At 34.9% G+C, this 22,840-nt stretch overlaps 1 protein-coding gene across 2 annotated transcripts in view; it reads right to left on the reverse strand.

Annotated features, from left to right (window-relative positions):
- The window catches only part of Gas2l3 (growth arrest specific 2 like 3), a 33,487-nt gene extending 13,774 nt beyond the window's left edge, over positions 1-19,713 (reverse strand). Inside the window, exons 1-4 of one of the 2 annotated variants that reach the window (XM_027930998.2) lie at positions 19,620-19,704; positions 8,515-8,562; positions 3,376-3,544; positions 2,215-2,330 (exon numbers count right to left, since the gene is read on the reverse strand). In XM_027930998.2, the coding sequence (XP_027786799.2) occupies positions 2,215-2,330; positions 3,376-3,544; positions 8,515-8,538 (309 nt within the window). In that variant the 5' untranslated portion in view covers positions 8,539-8,562; positions 19,620-19,704. Of the gene's footprint in view, positions 1-2,214; positions 2,331-3,375; positions 3,545-8,514; positions 8,563-19,619 lie in introns of both variants that reach the window. The other variant, XM_071609149.1, reaches the window with a different exon arrangement.
- Positions 19,714-22,840: the final 3,127 nt, after the last annotated feature.

A 22,840-nucleotide genomic window follows, 5' to 3' on the forward strand; every position in this document is an offset into this window, starting at 1 on the left:
TTTTCCTTTTAGAAGAAGGAAAGTCTGACAATTCCAAAGTACATTTCTCCATACAAAATTCAATACAAATACAAAATCATGGCTATGCTCAAAGTTAACAAACATACTCATTTTTTTTTTTAAACTTCCTTTCATGGAGATTCATGAAGTCAGTCCTGAGTTTCTCAAGGAGACTAACAAAAAAGGAAGTAGTTGTACATTCTTAATTCAGGTTCATTGAAAAGTTGACAGTCTAAATTTCACAGATCCCTAAGTTTTTATTATCAGGCCCAAGAATATTTATTTAGATAATCCTGCTGAAGCTGAGGTGGAGGAAGTTACTTTGCTTTAGTTTAAATTTCTACTTGAGAAAACAATTCATGAAAATGATTTTTTAATGTAATAGGTACAATATGCACCTCCGCCCCTTAGCTCTCTCTTCCTAGAGATAGTCACTATGACCAGTTCCTTATATACCCTTTATATAAGGTATATCCTGTTCCTATTATCTTTCAGAGGTAAGGCTTTTTTTTTTTATAGACTATGTAATCATTTAAAAAATAAACAATACACTAAATACAAAGGTAAATAGTATCCACTGAAATTCTCCCCATTTTCATAGGACATCTCTAGGCATAGCTATTTATGCAGCTGTACCTACCAAATGTCACATAAAGATGCTACTCCGCAATTTGGTGTGTATGTATGTGCACATGAACTCTTATTGAAAGGTTGCAGGAATCTTTAAGGGTTGAAAATAATAGATTTAAATAATCATTTCTAATAGATGTACAATATTCTAATGTGTTTAAGAACCTTAATTAATTTTAACATGTTTTTATTGAAGAGCATTTAGGTTGTTCCTAATTTATTTTACTAACATTTTTATAAATTGGTAATTTTCTTAGACTAAATTCCAAGAAGTAAAGAATTATACTGATGGATGAGGTTTAATCTCAATGTTTTACATATATGTATATATGTCTTGTTCACTGTCCCCCAAAACAGTGATACCACTTTATATTTCCACTTACAGTATATGAGTGTCCAGATCTAAAACTTTTGAAAACACCTACATCTGATGAAAATAAAGAAAATCTGATCTATTTCAAATCATGACCTAAGGGTCAATGAAGGAAAATTTTATTAAAATTATTCAATCTTTGGGGCTGGGGTTGTGGCTCAGCAGTTGAGCGCTTGCCTAGCACGTGTGAGGCCTTGGGTTCAATTCTCAGCACCACCTAAAAATAAATAAATAAAATAAAGATATTGTGCCAAATTACAATTAAAAAATAAATAAATATTTTAAAAATTATTCAAGCTTTAAAGAATTTACTACTAAGACACTATATAGAGACTATAAAGAAGATAATAATAGTGTTGATGATGATGGTAGCTACCTGTGTGCCAGTAACTATCACAAGCTCTTTTCTCACTTAACCCTTATAAACATCTGGCCCTGTAAGGAAGTACCCTATAAGGAAGGTATGATCATTGGTCTTAAGAAGAGTTAGCCACAATGCATCAAGCACTATGCTAGATATTATCTGTATATTATCTCATTTAATTTCAATGAATGCTCACTGCTATGGTTTAGATATTAGGTGTCTTCCAAAAGCTCATATGTGATACATTCCAAGAAGGTTTAGAGGTGAAATGATTGGGTTATGAAAGCCTTGACCCTATCAGCGCATTAATCCCCTTATAAGATTAACTGAGTGGTGACTATACGCAGACAAGGTACGGCTAGAGGAGGTGAGTCCTTAGGAGTATGTCTTTGGGGTTTATATTTTGTGCTTCCCAGAACCGTGTCCCCAGCTGCTTTCCTCTGCCATACTCTTCCACCATGATGTTCTGCCTTATCTCAGACTCTGAGGAATGGAGCCAGCTGTCCATATACTGAGCCCTCTGAAATCATGAGCCCCCAAATAAACTTTTCTTCCTCTAAAATTGTTCTCATTAAATTATCAGGTCTTTTGGTTACAGCAGAAGAAGGGAAAAAAAAAAAAAAACTGATTAAAACACAAATAAATCCCACAGGGGAAATGTTAATATCTCCACTTCACAGATAATATCTTTTCAGATGTTCAAAAAGATTAAGTAAATTCTTCAAAATATCATAGCCAGTTGAGGGATAGAAGTTTACAAACTTGTAAAGATGAAAAGAAACATACATAAACAAATTAAATTATACCAACCAAGGTATAATATCACCTCTATCAAACATTTACTTACCCCTGATTCTTCAGAGTTGCATGCTTTCACCATATTTTGAAGAACATCAATCAATTGGCATAAGAGCACTCCATTATCAAGTTCTTCCAATAGTCTTTCTGCCTTAACTTCAATACCTAAAAACAAATTTCAAAGGTAAGGTTCTTCTAAAAAGAGTAAATTCAAATAAAATGATTAAAATTTAATTAAATAAAATTAGATTACAGCTAAAAAACAAAACAAATTCTGATCATACTCAAAATATTCCCTCTTAGAAGAATAGTTAAAACAAATAAGGTCAAGTTAAATGAAAGCCAACCGAAACAAAAATATCTGTGATGTATTACTGCAGAAAAAGATAAAGACAATTGACATGTTTCATTTAAAATAAATTCATTGAATATTAATAGTTTTCATAAGAGGATTTTTTATAAATAAGATTGATTTTGTTGTAGTTTAAAAATTAAATCTAGTACCATAATAGTCAGACAATGCCAACTTTTCACCTTTAAAAGCATTATTATTACATAAAAAACTTTTTAAATTATCCAAATCATCAAACTGTTATCAGATAACCAGATCCAGTGTTTCATGTATGTTTAATTATCTTAGGAGGACCATAGATGATCTTGAAATGCCACATAAAATTCTGTACTTAAAGCGAATTTTTCTGGTAAGAAAGTTCAAAGAATTCATCATACTTTCTAATAGAGTAAAATATATAAATGACAGATATTCTCTAACCTGACATTTCCTTTTGTTTCATATGTCTGTAATCCTCAATGTCTCAGAAATAGTAATTATTTTAACTACAATATAAATTTCACTCAGAATCTAATGATTTATACAAGACTGTGGAAAGATCAGTTAAAAAAATAGACCTATGTACTTTTAGAAAAAGATTTTAATATAAACAATGAAACGTTGACTATTCAAAAGTACTGACCTCTTCACTTAAATCTCAAATTTCCTACTATTCCAGACCCAAGGTTCAGGGTGAATCACAGTATTTCCCCTGAATTTGAGGGAATTTAAGCTTGGTAAGAACAAGCAACTTAAACATTTAATTTTACTAGAGAATCCCCAGCATCTAGAACCAATATTCCTTGACAAAAAGTAAGGTTCTAAATAAATATTTATTGAATAAGAGACTATAATTTGGGGTCTCTTGGCAAGCCTTACCTAATAGACCAGATAACCAGATAGACAGATCTTCTTGCATAGGCAACAGAGTAGCTTCATGCCTCACAGCTATCCATTCATCATACTGACAAACATCAGCCAACCCTGGTCCATGTCTGGGGGTCAGAGGACTCCGTGGACTTAGAGGCAGATCTTCTCCAAACCACACCTAGAGAAAACACCAATTGGCTGAATTAATGCAAACTTGCTAATGGTTACCATGATTCACATCTACATTTAAATGGCAAAGTATAAGCCAGACACAATATACTCATGCACAAAACTGTATCAACTCATTGAAAATACATAAATTAGAAGCAACTATTAGTTTGGATACTTGAAACATTTTCAATATTTAATACAATAGTGACAAGGTAAACCCCTTATAAATGAATGGATTTTACTATTGAGCCAAGAGGATAAAATTCAACAAATATTTTTCCTCCACTTGTTAGCTGAATAAGTTTAACAATGACTTGACCAGAGATTGAGAATTTCAGCTGTGAGATGGGTTAATGATATCTGCTTTTCAAGAGATATCTTTGCAGCAACTGGCATTGGGCTTTGAAGATAGAGATTAAATAAACATTTGTTGAATGAATGGACAATTAATAAAAATGTAAATGGCATTTTAAACTTTAAATTATAAAAACAATGCTTTTTTAAAAAATTAATTTCTAAATATTTGATTTAAAATAAGGGAGTGGGAACTACAGATGTTGCTCAGGGGAAGTGTCTTGCCTAGCATATGCAAGACCTGGGGTTTGATCCTCAGCTTTAAAAACTAAAATAAAGTGAGAGGGAGAAAAACTAGGTCCATGAGGCAAATCTTCTCTGTCATTTGATTTTGTATGGCCCACAAGTTAAAAGAGAATTTTACATTTTAAAATTGTTGTTATGTAAGTACCTATTTCACAGCCTTGATTTTGCCTACTGACCCACTAAACCAAAAATATTTACCCATAAACAATCCTTGGTTTAGAATAAAAATTGATGTAACCATATCATCAAATTAATACTTGCAACTAGATATGCTTTAATATAAGATTATTTATAGAAAAGACTATTGATTCTTTAAGTTGTAAAAGAAGTAATGATGTCATCATGAAGTCGCTTTTTACAAAAGTGACAATAGCCTTTGTCCTTCTCCTTCCTGAATAATTCAGGAAGGGGTATTAGGACCCAAGTGAAGTGACCAGAAGGTTCTTGGAGGGCAGTTGCTTAGAACAACTGAGAGGTCATCCACATATGGGGATAAGATTATGCAAGGTGTCAGATCCTGAGCAGGATAATAAGGGAACCCAATGGAAGCCAGATTTCTCATTGCCACAGAAGAAAGGACAAATATGGAATGGGGGGGGGGGAATGAACCCTATGACCTTTTATCAGAAAGCAAAGAAGCACTCAAAAGATATGGGGACATGAAAAGAGAACAAAAACTAGCCTGAAGGGACTTCTATTGGCTAAACTGGGGGTAAATTTAATAAATGACAGAAATGGATTATACCACATTGACTAAAATAGACAACTATGAGTCCATACAAATGTAAATAAATAAATAGGTTGAAACTTTTACAAGTATTGGGATGTCTATAACATTATTTACCCTCAAAATACTTACTTAGGGAGAAAAAGAGTAATTTTATAGTAGAGAAACCTGACAGTATCATAACCAAGTGACAAGGGTGAACACTGTCAATAATCATATGCCACCGATAGAATGCAATGAGAAAAACCATCATCTTTTAAGTAATATTTCTGCCAAGATGCACAACCTGAACCCAATCATGAGAAAACATCACGCAAACCCAAATTAAGGGACATTCTATAAAACAGTTGTTCTAAAATATTCAAAAGTGTCAAAGTCATTACAGACTGGCAAAGAAAGATACCATTCTAGACTGATTCAGACTCAAAAAGAAACCAGACAGCAAAAGGTAACACAAGATTCTGAACTGGATATTACCAGGACAACTGGCAATATTTGAATATGACCTGAATATAAAATGGTAGTATGTGATATCAGAATATAATTCTTATTATTTCACTGTGATTTTATAGGAAGATGTCCTGGATTTTTTTTTTAAACACACACTAAAATATTTGGAAGTGGTAAGACATCCGACTGTCCACTTGATATTTTTTAAATATAGAACATTTTCCCCTTAAAATACATTAAAATTCATTTGAGGTAGGTCTTACTATACAAAATCAAAAGCCAAAGCAATACTATATGTAATCTAGATAAGTTTGGAGGAAAAAAATTAAAACCTGCTTTCAGTCTCCTCTGATGAGAAATAAACATGTTTGAGAGAGAGAGAGAGAGAGAGAGAGAGAGAGAGAGATCCCAAAGGTAAAGAAAGAAAATTAGTAAATATAAGAGGTATGCAGGAGTAATGAAATCCAATTAAAAAAACCAAAGACAAAATGAAACTTAATTTGAGGAACATTATTTTGGGAATTATAGGTAGAAACTGGGGAATGAATTCCTAAACATATGAGGGTTCTATAAAAATTTAGGAAAAAGATGTCATTTACTTTCCTGAATTCTCTCCAAGCAAAAAGGAGTACAGCAAAGATTTACTAGTTCTTCCCTTCATAAATGTGTTATTTCTGTTTGTTAACGGAGAACTCAGTAAAGTAACTTAGCATGCAATATTCAATCAAAAATATTTGAATAATTGAGAAAATAATATTAGCAAATGATTCTAAAATCAAAATCAAAGTGTATCTTACAACCAATCATATTTTATTATGCTATTTGTACTTTTAAATCATTGGCTGAGCTGAAAACAGGCAGAGTAGGTACAAGTGTTTATCAAGGAAAGATGAGCATGAGTTAGGAGGGAGGTTTAGAAAAAATTATGTGTAAACATGGAAATGTTAACATTAACAAAAGTCATTCTCACTTCCTGATACTTAAGAGAAGAGACCAAGGCTGAATTTTTCTCTTATTGTAAGCAGAAGATGTTATAATACCCTGGCTACTCAGCAGCATATTAGTGTTAAAAATTAGATGTTAAGGGCTGGGGATGTGGCTCAAGTGGTAGCGCGCTCGCCTGGCATGCGTGCGGCCCAGGTTCGATCCTCAGCACCACATACAAACAAAGATGTTGTATCCGCCGATAACTAAAAAATAAATATTAAAATTCTCCCTCTCTCTCTCTCTCTCTCCCCCTTTCTCACTCTCTCTTTAAAAAAAAAAAATTAGATGTTAATACCAAAACTGCACATCTAAATGCTGTTTATATGTATTGAAAGCTGCCACGTTGCAGAGATTCTTAATCCATAAGCAATTTACAGATAAACTTACATACATGAGCTTTCTTACAATTTGAATTAAATTGTATGCTTACACATGGATCATTTATCCGAGAAAGAATTCAAAGGTTTTGTCAGATTCTCAAAGAGGAGTATGACCCCAAAGCAGTTAAGAACTATTGTTCATTGACTTTTAGACTGTATGTTTCCTTTATTAATCAGAATGAAGGACATAAAAGTAGGGTATGGAAGATTTTAATTTATTAAATTAATAAGAAATCAATTGATTACAAAGATATACTGGATGTCTCCTCTCTTCAAAGTACTTATAAATAAGTAACTGTCCAATACATTTAGCAGAGAAACAGCTAAAAATTTCTTACTTTCAGCAGGGAGAGAAGCAAAAATCTCCATGAGAGATATCAAGGTTACTCTGAAAAAAGAATCAATAAAGATGGACCTGTGGAATCTAGATCAGAGATTTCACAGGACCAGAAAACAAAACCATGGGGGAAAAAATCACCAATAAACTACTAATGATCCTCAGCATAGGAAAGAGAAAAACATGGATAATATGGCAATGAGAAAAGCACTCTATAAGGAATCAAAAAACTATAATCAACAAGAAATTAGTGTTTAAAGACCGAAATGAAGAGAGGACAGATTGAAGGAATCAAATCAAAATGGTTTTGAGAAATAAAGGAGTTCTGGGCACAATGGATGTGAATGTGAAAGAACACAAAACAGAAGAATAAGACCTCTGGGAAGACTGTCATCAATTCCCAAAAGAAAAACAGCATGATGGACTCCATCAGTAGAGCAGAATGGTATGGGACATAACATAGGAAGGCATACAAGCAGAATCGCACTCAGGGTTGTTCCTAACCATTTGATAAACATATTCTCTTCTCTAAGCTTTATCAATTGTTATCTTGGTAAGCCTTCTTTCTTAGTCAAAAGAAAGAGAGGCTTTCATGTCACAGGTACTACCTCCAGTTTTATAACTGGATAATTTGATGTGCCAAGTTTGGTACAACCAAACTTCTGGAGCACCTGCTAGGTGCTATGCATTCTTGAAGGCCCTCTGCACACGTTATCTCATTGATTCCTCACAGCTGCCCTGCAAAATAAGAACTATTATCCTCACTTTACAGGTTAGGCAGAAAATACTCAACAGTTAAATAACTTGCCAGAATATCACAATAGAAGTAGCAGAATGAGGATCAGAACTGGAATCCGACTAACTCTAAAGTTCTTACTTTCCAGCACATTGTATTATCAGCTGCTTGTATATTTCTAGATAACCATATTAAATATTACTTTTATCTTTAAGTTAATATTCAATCATGTTCTAGTTATAATAAAGTAAAGAAAACAAAAGGATATAAGATTAATATAACAAATACCAACCCTGAAAATCAAAGATAAGATTATCCTGGCTTGTCTCATTACCCTCAGACATAAAATGAACAAAAAAATCTACTCCGTAAAATTTCAAATTTTAACCCCTAGTCATGTTCAGACATTTACAGAGCAAATGTACAATTGTCTAAGGAAAAAAAAAAAAAAAAATATATATATATATATATATATATATATATTTGTTTTCACTGAAAGTTTTTTTTAACTGCAGTTATGTACTAAATTATAATAAGGGGAAAATGATAAAATATTCTAATTCTTTTATCAAAGTGGTACAAATAAGATGGATGCATCAACTCTACGATATATTTTATTCTTTCAAATGTTTAATACAAATAAAACCTTAGACTTAAAAAATCTTTTTAGAACTAGAAGGTCAAAAATATAATATTCCTGCTATCAAAATGTAATGCTTTAAAAAAATTTTAAAGACATTTTTCCAAGAAAAATACTTACTTGAATTGCAGGCTGCATGGTCATCTATATGGAAATGAAACAGCTATTCTGAAAACAGAACAAACATTAATACAGATGATGGCAGCTTTCCCACTTCCCAAAATCCCCAAATCACAAGATTTTAAAATGTGTTTTTCTCTTATTTGACCAAAAACATTCTCTTCCTGTTGGAATAGTTTGACTATAAAAGAACTCAGTAATGACTCTCTGCTTCTTACTTCCTAAGGATGCTTCTCACTTGAAAGAGGAAAACCCGAAACATACTTTAATATGTTGTTTCTGGCACTAGTACCAAAGAATTAATGAAGCATCTGTCCAGTAACATAAAATTAACAATAAGACTTTGCTTATGTAAAAGTCTCCCAGAATTTCATTTTCCCTGTAAATATAAGATAAATATAAAAATCATAATACCAATACTGAAATTCAAGCATCTTTCAACTGATTTTCATAGGGATCATTTAAGATCATCTGGACTTTAATATAAATTCACAAGCTTAACCATAAGCTTTTTCTGCTAGACAACAAGGTAATAAAGATAACTATCAATTTTAACTATGAAACAAAAATACTCAATTCCTTCCTGTAAAAAAAATTCAAGACAAATAAAAGAAATAACAATTTTAGTTTCAAAGTACAATTCTTGAAATCTACAGAAAAAAAGAAAAACTTTAATTAGTTAAATTAGGTTAATGTAATTGTTAATATATTTTCAGGAGAAAAGTGAAAAGCTTAAAAATGTTCAGAATAATACATACTGTATAAAAACCCAGGATTATTGGTTGCTTATAGCAAACATAATAAGCTAGTCTACTTTTCATTCTACTAAAACATATTAGGGAAAATAATATATAAAACCATTTATAAGACCAAATACTTTCAATTTTCAAGGAAAAGTTATTTTCTCCTCTAAGTCATATCAAATATACCTCATGCACACTGCCAACTATACATACCACTTTCCTTTCAGGAACATTTCTTCTGATACCAAAGTTGAACCTGAGCTAAACCTAACTGAAGAGTCTAATACTGTAACACATTTTCTTTGTGGGAAGGCAAAAGACAACAGAATGTCCTTTTTGATGTCATTTTCCTTCTCTCTACCACAGCAAAAGGCCAAAGAACAAGTGAGCATTACTAATGAGCTTGTTATGCTTCCCACGAGCTAATTCAGTGGGGAATACATTTTCCTTTAGCATAAATAATCCTTTGTCCCCAACAAAGATCCACAGTAAGAAGCTTCCGAGACGATTTTTTAAAAACGCAGCAAAGAAGCTGTTCCCATTAAAATGGAGTTCCACATAATCAGACAAGAGCTTTAACAGTTGGAACTGCCAACCCAAAACAAAAGAGAGTCTAAATTATAAGGCGTGTGCAAATCAAGAACAGTGACACATTCACAAAGGAGCTATCAGAAGAATGTTTAGTAGTTGCATTTTATGAAAAAATTCAACAAAATTAGTTTTATGAAAGAAATGAAGAATTTGTACACAATATTCAGTTACTTGAACTTTAGCAAAATCATATATATATATATATATATATATATATATATATATATATATAAATCATTCTTGTGTAATAGAATAAAGAAATAATAATCTGATTAGCATCAAAAATAAATTATTTAACAAAATAGTACTCACATAAATTGTAATGTATCCTCATAAATGAAAAGCTACTATGTATATCAATATATGCTTTTATTGAAAAACTTTTATAAACTGTCAAGATTCAGTCATTACTTAATGAGTACTATGTTCCAAAGTACACAAAGAGCCAGTTTTTAATATTTTATAGTCATCCTTTATTCTCTTTCTAAATCTTTTTTGTGTCCCGGCATTGAATCCTGAGAGTAGCTCCTTGGTTAGCCCTAGTCCCCACTTTGCATCATAGCCTCAACTCCAGCTTTTCACTCATTACTTATTTTATCTTTCCTTAAAAGTTCTAGTCTTATTTTTTTTCATATAAACCAATTATACTGAACCAGTAATACGTAATATTTCCTTTTTGAAGCTGAATTTTTTTGAAGCTGAATCTTAACTAGCACTTTACTTTGCTTTTGTTTTTGTCTTTTAGGAAAAGTCTACTTCAATTCTTTGCCAACCTAAGGAAGTTGTTCCCCTTAGATTGGGGGTCAGGGGAGGAATCTCATGTGACCAAGTCCAAACTACACTCTAAACCTATTGGGAATCTTCCACAATACAAAAATATATGTATAGATCATAAGTTAAGGATACTAAGCTTTTAAAATCCAGGAAAATGTGAGAAACATAGAACAGGCCCATCTACCTTAGATTTGACTTGAATTAGGGCCTAACCCACTGATCCTAAAAAGTGTCAGTCATGAGACCCTAAAGATTACAAGTCTTCTGGTTTGGTCATGTTTGATTTGAGAAGCCTTTAAAGACATTCAAGGGGCTGGGATGTGGCTAAAGCGGTAGCGCGCTCGCCTGGCATGCGTGCGGCCCGGGTTCGATCCTCAGCACCACATACAAACAAAGATGTTGTGTCCGCCAAATACTAAAAAATAAAAATATTAAAAAATTCTCTCTACCTCTATCTCTCTCACTCTCTCTTTAAAAAAAAAAATAAAAATAAAGACATTCAAGTAGAAATGTCAGGTAGGCAGCTAGAAATACTAGGACTAAAAGTTCAGGAAGAGATTGACAGCAAATACTTGGGAAGTAAAGCCATTGGAAGGAATAGCATTTTCTGATGAGAATGGAAAAGAAAGTGAAAAGGGTCTAAGTACAAATGCAATAAGGCTCTACATTACAATCTGACTTCAGATCATGGGGAAAAAAGACAACCTGTGGAGCTGATCCTGGAACCCTTGGCAGTAGGCTCTGAAGCTGAGCACTTTTCCATTCCTTTCCCACATTATAAAATATGATGAGAAGAGCTAAGTGTCATGACTCAGATCTGATACAAATCTGGGCTCAACCAGGAATGGCAAAAAAGCAGACCAAAGTTAAATTTCTTCAGGAAAAAAAAAAATGCTAATAACATTAATTGCTACTGACCCACATATTCATTCGTCACTCTGTCACCAGATTATTGCCAAGATACATAAACTGCAAGGACATGATAAATGACAAAGTTGGGACAGTGGTTACTACTGAGGGTGGGGGAGGAGACTGGGGAGGAATGCACAAGGGCCTTTCAACTGAACCAGAAATGTTTTATTTCAAGATAAGTGGTAAGGAAACAGGTATTTTTACACTAGTCTGTATGTATGTATTCAAAAAATGTTTCATCATTTTTAATGCTTCATTTAGAAAAACAGTCAAAGAATATATCCTTTATGATTTATTCAGAAGTTGAAAACATTTCCCAGCTTTGAATTTTTGAGTTAAATATTTCTTATTTGTCTGATCCAGAAAATAGAAATGCCATATCTATACCAAAATATTTCACAGGGCTAGAGGTGTTGATCAGTGGTAGAATGCTTGCCTGGCATGTGTAAGGCCCTAGGTTCAAGTCCCAGCATGCCCCCCCAAACATACACACACACACAATGTGTATTAATATGTCTTATCATAAAGACAGCACAGCACTGTAGCAGTAGAAAGTATTAGATTTATCTGTCTTGAATTCCAGCTACACCATATATATATACTAGCTATAAGACCTTGGGATAGGGTAGTTAATTTCTTGGTGCCTCAGTGTTCTCATCTGAAAAATAGTAAATTACCATCTCCTTCAAATGACTGCTGTAAAAATTAAGATGATAAATACAGAGTACTTGACACATAGCTAGCATTTAACAAATGAAGAGTTATTAATTTTATGATGAGACATAATTATAGTTCATTTAATACAATTTATCAAATTAAAAAGATAAAATAAGGCTAATAATATTCAAACATTAACGATAATTTGGAAAAATTTCTTTTACTAACATAAATATGGTTATAAGTAAAAGCAAAAGTTTTATAATATCCATGTCATTACTAGAAGTCAGAATTTGTGACTAAGATCCTCTTTGCTAGAATGACTCTTCAGGATTTTTTTTTTTTTTTTACATAGGGCCTTTGTCTCAATAATTTACTCATGCCCTTTATTGAACTAGGCACTATAGGTAAGAAAGGCAGTGGTGAACATAACAGCCATGTTACTGCCAAAATGAAAGTAATAAACCAGTTGGAAAGTCTGAAAATAGCAAATACACAACTGAATACACAATATTAAATCATGGTAATTGCTTTGGAGGAAAGAACAGAATCCTCTAAGAGAGATAAACATCAGGGGCCTACTTGAGATTAAATTGAATGAAATTATTTTGCTAGAGGAAAAGCTTGAATTGAAGAATGGTAGGAATTAGCCAGAGGAAGAAAGGAAGAGGAATTATGTACATAGAGAATGACTTTTGCAAAGGCTTTGAACAGAGAAAGTCTGATGCATTTCAAGAACCGAAAGAAGTAAGTGGAGCTAAAGCATGGAGAATCTGTGGCTTGGGAGAAAGGGTTGGAGAGTTAGGCAGTGGCCAAATCACAGGAGGCCAAGTTGAAGAAATTAAATTTTATTCTGAATGCAGTGGAAAACTGCTGAAGGGTTTTAACAAAGTAGTGGTGACAAGATCTCACTCATAGTTTTAAAATAGCTCTCTAAGAAGACAAATATAAGTGAAATAGTGATGAGTTTCACAGAGAAAAGGGGAAACAAGAAGGAAGGTGGCTATAAAGGAAAAAAAAAAGGGCTAAGGAAAAAGAACTAAAGAAACAATGAGAGAGAAAAAGGGGGGGGGGGGTAAAAACAGAGCAAAAGCAACAGAACCTAGAGAAAATGAGATGGAAAATAACCTGAAGTGGGGAAGAGTTAGAATCCACTGCAGTAGTTTAATGACAAATGATGGTGACTGGGTTAGAATCTGACAGTGTCTCCAAAGGAATGGTTTGATAGATGCCACAATTTGGACTTGGAATCTTCTGATTTGGTCATGTTTTATTTGAGAAGCCTTTAAAGACATTCAAGTAGAAATGTCAGGTAGGCAACTAGAAATACTAGGACTAAAAAGTTCAGGAAGAGAAATTGACAGCAAATATTTGGGAAGTAAAGCCATTGGAAGGAATAGCATTTTCTGATGAGAATGGAAAAGAAAGTGAAAAGGGTCTAAGAACAAGATCTGTGAAAATCCGATATTTTACACGAGAGAACTCAGCAAAGGATATAGAAGGAATAGTCAAAGAGATGCCTTATCTTTTCAACTAACCCAGGCTATAGCTTTCCTGATGGAGCTCTTTCTAGTAGTCCTTCCTGTTGGCCTGAATTAATTATATTTTTAGATCTTGAATTCATACAGTATTTCTCCTAATCACTTGCCTATATAGTATCCTGTACTATTCTGAATCATTCCTGCATATTTCTTGCTTAAGTTTCTGGATAACTATTGAAAATAGTGTTGATAGAAAGATTCAAGTCTGAAACTTAGGAAACAGATTTGGTGAGGGAAATGTGAAATCCCTAGGAAGCATTGGTTGTCTCCCTTCTACAAGAATTTCTGCTGCAGAAGAAACGAGACAGCAAAGCTTAGGAAGCAGCCACATGGTAGACATCAGGGACCTTTTTGATATTATTTATTATGTGACCTGAATTAATGCATGATTTTGTCTCTTATTCAACATGTCCAAAGTAAAATATAGAGATTACTGGTCAAGGTACCAGCAAATTAAATGAGCTGCCTGATATAACAGATGATTCAGTAAGAAAAAAAATAATTAAGGCTGGTGTATAGGCAGAGATTCCAAGAGAATAGGAGAGAATAGTTGTACCAAGGAACAAGGATTCTGATCAACATGCTACTCAGGAATTCAAAGGACTGCTCAAATAGAAACACATACATTTTAATAATTCCATCAGACAGAATAAGGGTCCTGCACCCTAAAGGTTTCTGCACCCTAATCTCCAGAACATGTGAATATGTAACCTTACAAAGAAAGGAGGACCTTATGGATGGATTAAATTAAGAACCCTGATATGGGACATTATCCTGGTAAACCCAATTTAATCACCATAGTCCTTATAAGAGGGAGGCAGAAAGGTCAGAGTTATAGAAGATGGTATGAAGACAGAAGCAGAGAGGGGATGCCATGATGGGGGAGAGAGTGTGTGTGCCTGTGAGCTGAGGTGCTACACTGCTATGAAGGTGGAGGGAGAAGCTAAGAAAGAAATGCAGATGGACTCTCCCCTGGAGGCTGCAGAAGGAACACAATCTTTCTGACAACTAGTTTTTAGTACCAGTAAGACTAACTTCTGATGCCAAAACTGTAAGATAATAAGTCTGTTGTTTTAAACCACTAAATTTGTGTTAATATGTTATAATAGTAATAGGAAACTAACACACACCTTATCTGAAAGGAAGATTTGCCCAAAGGATCAGAACATTTGATCTAGAAAAAATAATATATATGCAAAATATAATTAGAAGGTGTAACTAAACCAATATGTGAAACTTCAAGGAAAAGGCCACCAGCTGCATCCAGAATGCTTAAACATGCAAATCTGAGAGGCCAAACCCATTGTGAGTGCTGTGTGCTAGCTCCTGTCATCACTGTCAATTAGCCCTGCCTTTGTCTATCCATTCCTTCATTCATTTATTTAAATCTACAGTGTTTCTGTGTCTACCATCTCACAGAACAGCACCAACATTCACCAAGTTATCAAAGCATCCTGATTCCTTCCTCTCCCACATCTCTGCTCCTCTCCCTGTTGCTATCTTTCCTTGGTCAAAACAATGACCATATTGTATTTCTACCTCCACATTTTCTCTTTAATACCTATGACTACTCTTCTAATTCAAGCCACCATCATCTTTCTACTAGCTGGCTAAAGCAGGCACCCTTTCTTCAGCCTTGCAAGTCTCCAACCTGTTCTTCAAGCACTGTAGCCAGAGCAATCCTTCCCAAACTCTGGGAAAGACATGGCACTATTCCCCTCCTTACCAGGCTTAAGGGTTCTCTTTATCCTTCAGGATAAAGCCCATGTCTTGTAACAAAAGCTTACAGGATCCTGGCCAGTCCCATCTCTTAACCCTTACACTTTAGGCACATTGAACTTTTTCTTAGACCCTCAATCACCATGTTCTTGGTTTCTGCACCTGCTAATCCATAAAACACTTCCTCTTCTCCTGCAGATTATTCTACCCATCCTTCCAAGCCAATTCCTTCAAAAGTCTCCCCTGAACCACCTCCTGGTTATACAGTAACATATAATATGCTTCTGATTTTACTATACCCTATACTTTAAGATCTTTAAAAGTCAGTAACATTCTCCATTTCTACTTAATTAGCACTAGAATTACTTCTAAAAATAATTTTTGTACATATCACTAAAAGGAATATGAAATTATAAAATGAATCTGTTATATATTCAGTTACAGAAAAAGCAGCTTTAATAAGAGATGAAGACTTTTAAGAGAAAGAAATATGATTTTTACAATTTAATAAAACAAAACATCACATGTTATTTGAAAATATGGAGACTATCTATTGGTTGGAAATCTTTGCTTTTTTTTAATTTGAAAATATCCTCTTGCAATGTTCAGCAAGGATTTAACAAGAATAACCTAATCTTACAGTAGAAAGAATTTTTCATGTGTCATAAAATTTTGTGGAATACAAAACTTTTTAAATCAAAGTTAAAATCAGTTCACCTTTACATACAGTAGACTAAAAAACTATATGTAATATATGCAGTACACTAATATAAGAAAATGTAAGAAAAATATCTAATTATCCATTAACAAAAAAAAAACTGCTCAAAGAGCTTATGGGACACTCATGCAGTGGACTTATTAAGCTACTTGAAAGAATAAGAGTTATATCTTGATACAAAAGGATGTCTACTATCAGGCAACCTGTAGGACAATATGTATAATGTTGCTCAGAGCTCAGATCACAGGTGTTTTTTTTTTTTTCTAAATTATGAGTGTGTGTAAAAAAGAAAAAATTCTAAACATGGTTAAGCGTTTTTTCAACAACCAGTTTTATTTTTTGAATCAAACTATAAGTAAGTCAGAGGCTAGAGGTATAGCTCAGCAGTAGACTGTTTGCCTGGCATGTATAAAGCCCCTGGATTCAATCCTCAGTCTGTCTCTCTCTCTCTCTCTCTCTCTCATACACACACACACACACACACACACACACACACACACACAGTCATCCATCAAGTCATTATGTTTAATACTGTATATAGAATAAGCCCTTCCCCACAGCTAATATACTTTCTCTTTTTTTTCCATATTTTTTATTGGTGCATTATAGTTATACATAATGGTGGGATTTGTTACATTTTCATACATGCACACAATATAACAATACTACTATGCTTTCTTATAATAAATTGATGTTATATGACAGAAAGAAAAGAGTCTCCATTAGTCAGCATTCCAACAATATCCAGCATATGACTGGATAATATTACAAATTCCTATGATACTGTCAGTAGAAAAGATAAAACTACATTTAGTGTATCTGTTACATTTTGTTATATTCTAATTCTTTAAATTTATAATTAATTTATGAAATACACAGTAACTTTCTGTAAACTAAAACATGTTATTATGTAATAATGTAATAAGAAAACCTGAGTTTTTAGAAAGAGAAACACCAAAGAAATACAAGTATAGTTATTGTCTGTATCTTGTAAACATTATCTCTAAGGCATTTCTCTATGACAATTAAATTGAAATTAAAAATAAGGAAACTCAATGTGAGATAAACTGACAGAGACTCAAGTTTCTATTCTCTCAAATCCAATGCATATCATTTAGCTCATTAGGTATGTAAAGGTATATTTAATCAAGGTAGGGAAAAAAACAAGGAAAAAGTAAAATACACTCATACATTTCTGAATAAAGTAAAATATAATAATATTGTATATATTAACATTAATTCTTTACTTTCCTCATTAACAGTTGGTTTTAAAACAATTACTTGAGAATCTGTAAAAGCAAAAAGAAAGAAAGAAAGAAAAACAATTACTAAAGTAACTAAAACTTTTTCCCTTACCTTCAAGGTTAAATTAAGAAATTATGAAAAAAAAAAAAAAAAGAGTGGTCACTTAGCAAAATCATAGTGAATAAACAAAAACTAAGTGGGAAACTATGGTAGGAAACATTACTTCTGAACTAATTTTCAAACACTGTTGGACTTATTTAGTATTTTACTAAGAGTATACATATTATTGACATTATTCTCTTATCACACATTTAAGTTTACCATCACATTTACATCTCATTGTTTTTTAATTAATAAAATATTCAAAATAAACTCATGCCCATAACAGAAACAAATCTGGGCCATACAGAAAACCCAGTCCAGGAAGTTCTTATGTTAGGAATGTAATGCAAAAATAGTTGGATACAGAAAAAGAGATTAGACAGTCTGCACTGGACTCTGGGTGGACCTCACTAGGTTGTTTCCCTTCTTTTAGCTTTAGTTTTCACATCTATAACATGGAGATAACAACAACTCAATTGCAGAATTACTGATAAATTTAACAAGGTAAAAGTAAAGTACCTAGAACACTTTATGGCACATTCTAGGTAATAATGTGTTTGACAATCAGCAACACAGCGTTTACTGTTTCAGATATGATCTTTAATTGCATTCCATGTATTAACTTAATCAATGAGTGATAGTTGTCTTTACCTCTGGCACTGCCTTCACCTGATTCTCCCCACATTTTGCAGATAGCTTGCAACTTTTAATCCAAGTTAAACAGTGTAAAAATAATAATAGCTATGTATCAGGGACTGTACTAAACTAGTTATGTGGATTATTTCATTTAATCCTCACATCAATAAAGTAGGAACTATTATTAACCTTCTCTTACAGATTAGAAAATTTGGGCTTAGAAAGATTAAATAACTTGCCTACCCTATGGTCACACATCTAGTGGGATCTGATTTCAGATCCATATATTTAGCAACTTCATCCCACCAAAAGGAAAAATACTACTTCTAATTCAATAACGTCCAAATATCAGACACGTACCATCAATACTTTTTTTTTTAAACGGTTGAGTCAGAAGAACAACACGTATCAGGAGCTACACCAGAAGACTTTCACTAGTTTCCTCTAAAAAGAAATGTAAGTAGCTCGAAATTCCAATTCCTAATCACTCAAGCATCAAGAGAGGGGATCAGATAGCAGTTCACAAACTGCTTATTTTCCGAGAGTAGCTATTACGCTCTCCACACGCAAAATAAAACCCAAACTCTCATCTAGACTGGGCTTGCCAAAAACAAACAAACAAACAAAAAAACACTTCACTTATAGACTGGATCGACTACCTCACCATCCTCCAACAAGGCATTGGAAACTTTAAAAAGCTGATTCTTCATTTAAAAAGGATAAGAAGAAAACAGGGGTAATTGCATAGGGAGGCATGCTTTCCAAAAGTTTCCTCTGACTTCTAGGGACATTTGCAAAGTTTTTTCTCTTGCCAGCCTCCCCCAAACTGAGGGGTGTGGGTGGGAAAGCACTGTGCAAGGTCTCCAGTCACATTCCCTAGTTCCGTACATCTGGGACATCTGAACCCTGCAGGAACTACGGAGTACAAATAGGGAAGAGACTGTAAAGCCTGCTAAAGGGCAAGATGACCATGTGTCGTTTCCTGAGCCAGTGACTTCACTTCTTTGCGAGGGTGATGATGAAGAATCAAGTGACCCTCATGCTACGCGCTTGAGGATGAGGGTCCCCAGGAAACCCCACACTCGCTTCAGGCTTTGATTTCTCTTCGGATTCTAAGACAGGACGGGCATGGACCCCAAACCTCTTCCCCAGCCTATCCACACGCACCTGCTGCGCCCCTCCCCACCGCCCCCTCACACCTGCTACCCCTCTCTCAGCACCAGGGTGGGCAGGTGAAGGCGAGCAGAACTTCACCTTGACAGCTCCAGGAACCAATCAGAGCACGCGACTCCCACACCCAGCCAATCACAGAGCCTCTTGGATCCCGCGGCTCGGAGGCCCAACCGAACCTCCACTCTCCTTAGTAGTCGCTGGGGGCTCCTTCAACCTCAAGCTGAGGCGCGAGAGACCAGAGACGACGAGGAAAAACTCAAGAGGGAAAGAGAAGGCACACAAGAAAGCACTCACCAGCCCAGGTGCGGGAGGGTCACTTCTCCCTGCGGGACACTTCAGCTCAATCTGTGCCAAACTGCACGCCCCGGACCAACCGCCGCCGCCTCCAGTGTTCGCCGCTGGGCGCCGCCCGCCTGTTTCGAAGGAACCAATCAGAGCTTGAGGGGCGTGGCCTGGATGCCCCTCCCCAGGACCGCCCCGGCTAGCCCGAGACCCGAGCGCGTCCCAGGTCTCTGGGTTCTCTGCCCTTCATCTCCCAGAGGCTGGGAATTTTGGAGCCCCTCTTTTCACTAAAACAAAAGTGGCTCAATTACAGAGCAAGTCCTCCCATCTGGCCCCCCAGCGATTCGAACAACCCTTCTATTTGTCCTGATATGCAGGAGAGGTGAATGAATCTCACCTCTAAAGACTGCTTCCTAAGCATCCTGGAACACCGCAGGGTGGAGTTCAAGGGCCTTTCCCTTTTATCCGGATCTGTTAGGAGCCGCTACCAATCCTAAATCCACTCTTGTCCTGACGGCGCCACAGCTTCTATAGATACACTGGGGTTTGACTTAGTTCATTGGGCTTTACAATAAAAAGATTTCTTGAAAAAAAAAATAACAACAACAACTACCACTACTAGTACTAGTAGTCAACAGGGATGTATGTGGTCCTAAGCAGAAATCATTCAGAGAGCATCCCCTCCTCTCGTGCATGTGAGAGCCCAGAGGACTCTTGTAGCTCCAGATCACAACTGGAAGCAAATGTTGGCTCTTCCTTCGGGAAACTCCAAAACCAGGAGAGACAGGGGAAGTGAATATTAACCTCGACAAAGGGGATGCTCATTTAGTTCCAAGAGTTGAAATAAAACAGAAACTATCTCAATGTAACACCGTAATGATGTCATTGTTTCAATGTGATTATGTCATTGTTACAATGTAATAATAGATCTGTGAGAACTGTAAGTGTGGCTTATTCATGTGGGGAAAATTGCTGGCTAAAAGCCAGGAGATCTTTGTTCTAATCCTGGCCCTTATTCTCCTGTTATTTTTTTTTATCTTTGTCCAATCATGTCATCTCTCTGTCCTTGGTTCTCCATCTCTAAAGTATGGACCTTGAACTGAAATGATCATCTCTCTAGCTTTTATTCCGTCATTCTCTCAACAAAAATAATTAGAAAAATGGTTGCTACTGAAACTAAAATCAAGAAGGCAATCTCAGACTTCAAAGTGCCCAGGAGCATAGTAAAGGCTAAATGAAAGTCAGTGAAAGAGGGAACACCCCACAGTCCTGGAGGTTGATGGTCAGAGGTTTGAAAGGAATTGAATTTTGAAGGATAAGAATCTGCCAGAAGGAGGAGGTAATTTTGAGTAAGGAATACTTTCCAGGCAGAGAGAACAACTAATGAGAGACTCAGGAGACGTGGGGGCATGTGGAATCTTCTGGGAATAGTAATTTTAAATATCAAAATTTGGAGATGGGGAGACAGATCATTGGGAAGGGTACGCACAGATGACAAGCCTGATAGGTACTGGGGGGTGTAGATTCTTTCCTGCAGGCGGGATGATCACTTGGGGAAATCATTTTCAAGGATTTCTGAAGAAGGGAGTAAGACAAGTGGCAATTCCAAAAATTGAAAAATGACAGTTACCTAAAGTAGCTCAGAAGGGATAGTGAGGAAACATGTCTGGAGTTACCTAAGGGGCTAACTTATCTTAGTTATTATGTGATGGTGGTGATGATCTAAGGAATACAGGGAAAACCAGGTATGGGGAAAGAATAGTGCAGTTTGGTTTGGGGTGTGTTTGTTTGAAATGCAAAAATAAATTGAAAGTAGAGATGCTTCAAAGATGGTTGGAAAGTTAGGTTTAAAGTTGTTTAAAATGGTCTGTGCAGGAGATATGGATTTGAGAAGTTAATTCAACAATTTTACTTAACATTGGCTCTGCATCAAGCTCTGTGTACCCACCAAGGATCCTACTCTCACATAGCTTACATTCTGGGGTGAATGGGTAAAGATGGTCATTAAAAGTTAACATACAAGTGGTAATTGAACCTAATCAAAAACACTAGTTGTTGCTCCTCCTCCTCCTCCTTCTCCTCCTCCTCCATCTCCTCCTCCTCCTTCTTTTTACTAAATCAGTCCCCTGTGACTGCAATAGATACATATTCATAGGACCTGTTCAAATTGACCTATGTTTTCTAGTGTTTCTAAAACTAAAGGCAGTTTATATACTGCTTTATTTTGAGTTGAGGCTTTAAATTGATTTGTTGAACCCTAACTTCAAAATATGCACACTTCTCTACAGAATCTTAAGAATGAAAAAAATCATGGGCTGGGGTTGTGGCTCAGTGGTAGAGTGCTTGCCTCTCACACATGAGGCCCTAGGGTTCTATCCTCAGCACCACATAAGAAATATAAATAAATGAAAACAAAGATATTGTGTCCATCTACAACTAAAAAAAAAAAAAAGAATAAATAAATCACTGGGTGTGGTGGCACACACCTATAATCCCAGCAACTTGGGAGGCTGAGGCATAAGGATTGCAAATTTTTGAGGCCAGCCTCAGAAACTTAGCAAGATCCTGCCCCAAAATAAAAACTAAAAAGGACTGAAGGGTGTAGTTCAGTGGTAGAATACCCGTAAATTCTATCTCCAATATTGCTAAAAAAAGAAAAGAAAAAGAAGAAGATTGTGTTATATAGATTTTGCTTAGAGTCATTAATTTTCAATTGTTCTTTTATATTTTCTTATGTGTATAATATGTACCTATATATTTGAATATTACTTATTAAAAATTGAAACTATGCTTGTATGAAGTATTATTCTACTACACAGAAAAGAAATACATACACATACACTCTTAATATTTTAAAATCGTTTACTAAACTTTGCCAGCAGGTTATTTTATGTTTATTTTCATTTTATCCTCATTATATATTTCTCTATAAAAATATAGAACAATGTCTTGTAATGGCAATGGTGGAGAAGCATGGGAGGAATGGAGGAACTTTAGGTAGGGCTAAGGGGAGGGAGTGGGAAGGAGGGGGCAAGGGGATAGGGATGATGGTCTAATGAGTTAGACATCATTATCCTAAGTACATGTATGAAGACATGAATGGTGTGAAAATACTTTATGTACAATCAGTGACTTAAAAAATTGTGAGAGAATTGTGAGACACATATAGAGATATGTGTAATATGAAATGAATTGCATTCTGCCATCATGTATAACAAATTAGAATAAATAAT

The sequence above is a fragment of the Marmota flaviventris genome, chromosome 3 (assembly GCF_047511675.1).
Source record: "Marmota flaviventris isolate mMarFla1 chromosome 3, mMarFla1.hap1, whole genome shotgun sequence".
NCBI lineage: Eukaryota > Metazoa > Chordata > Mammalia > Rodentia > Sciuridae > Marmota > Marmota flaviventris.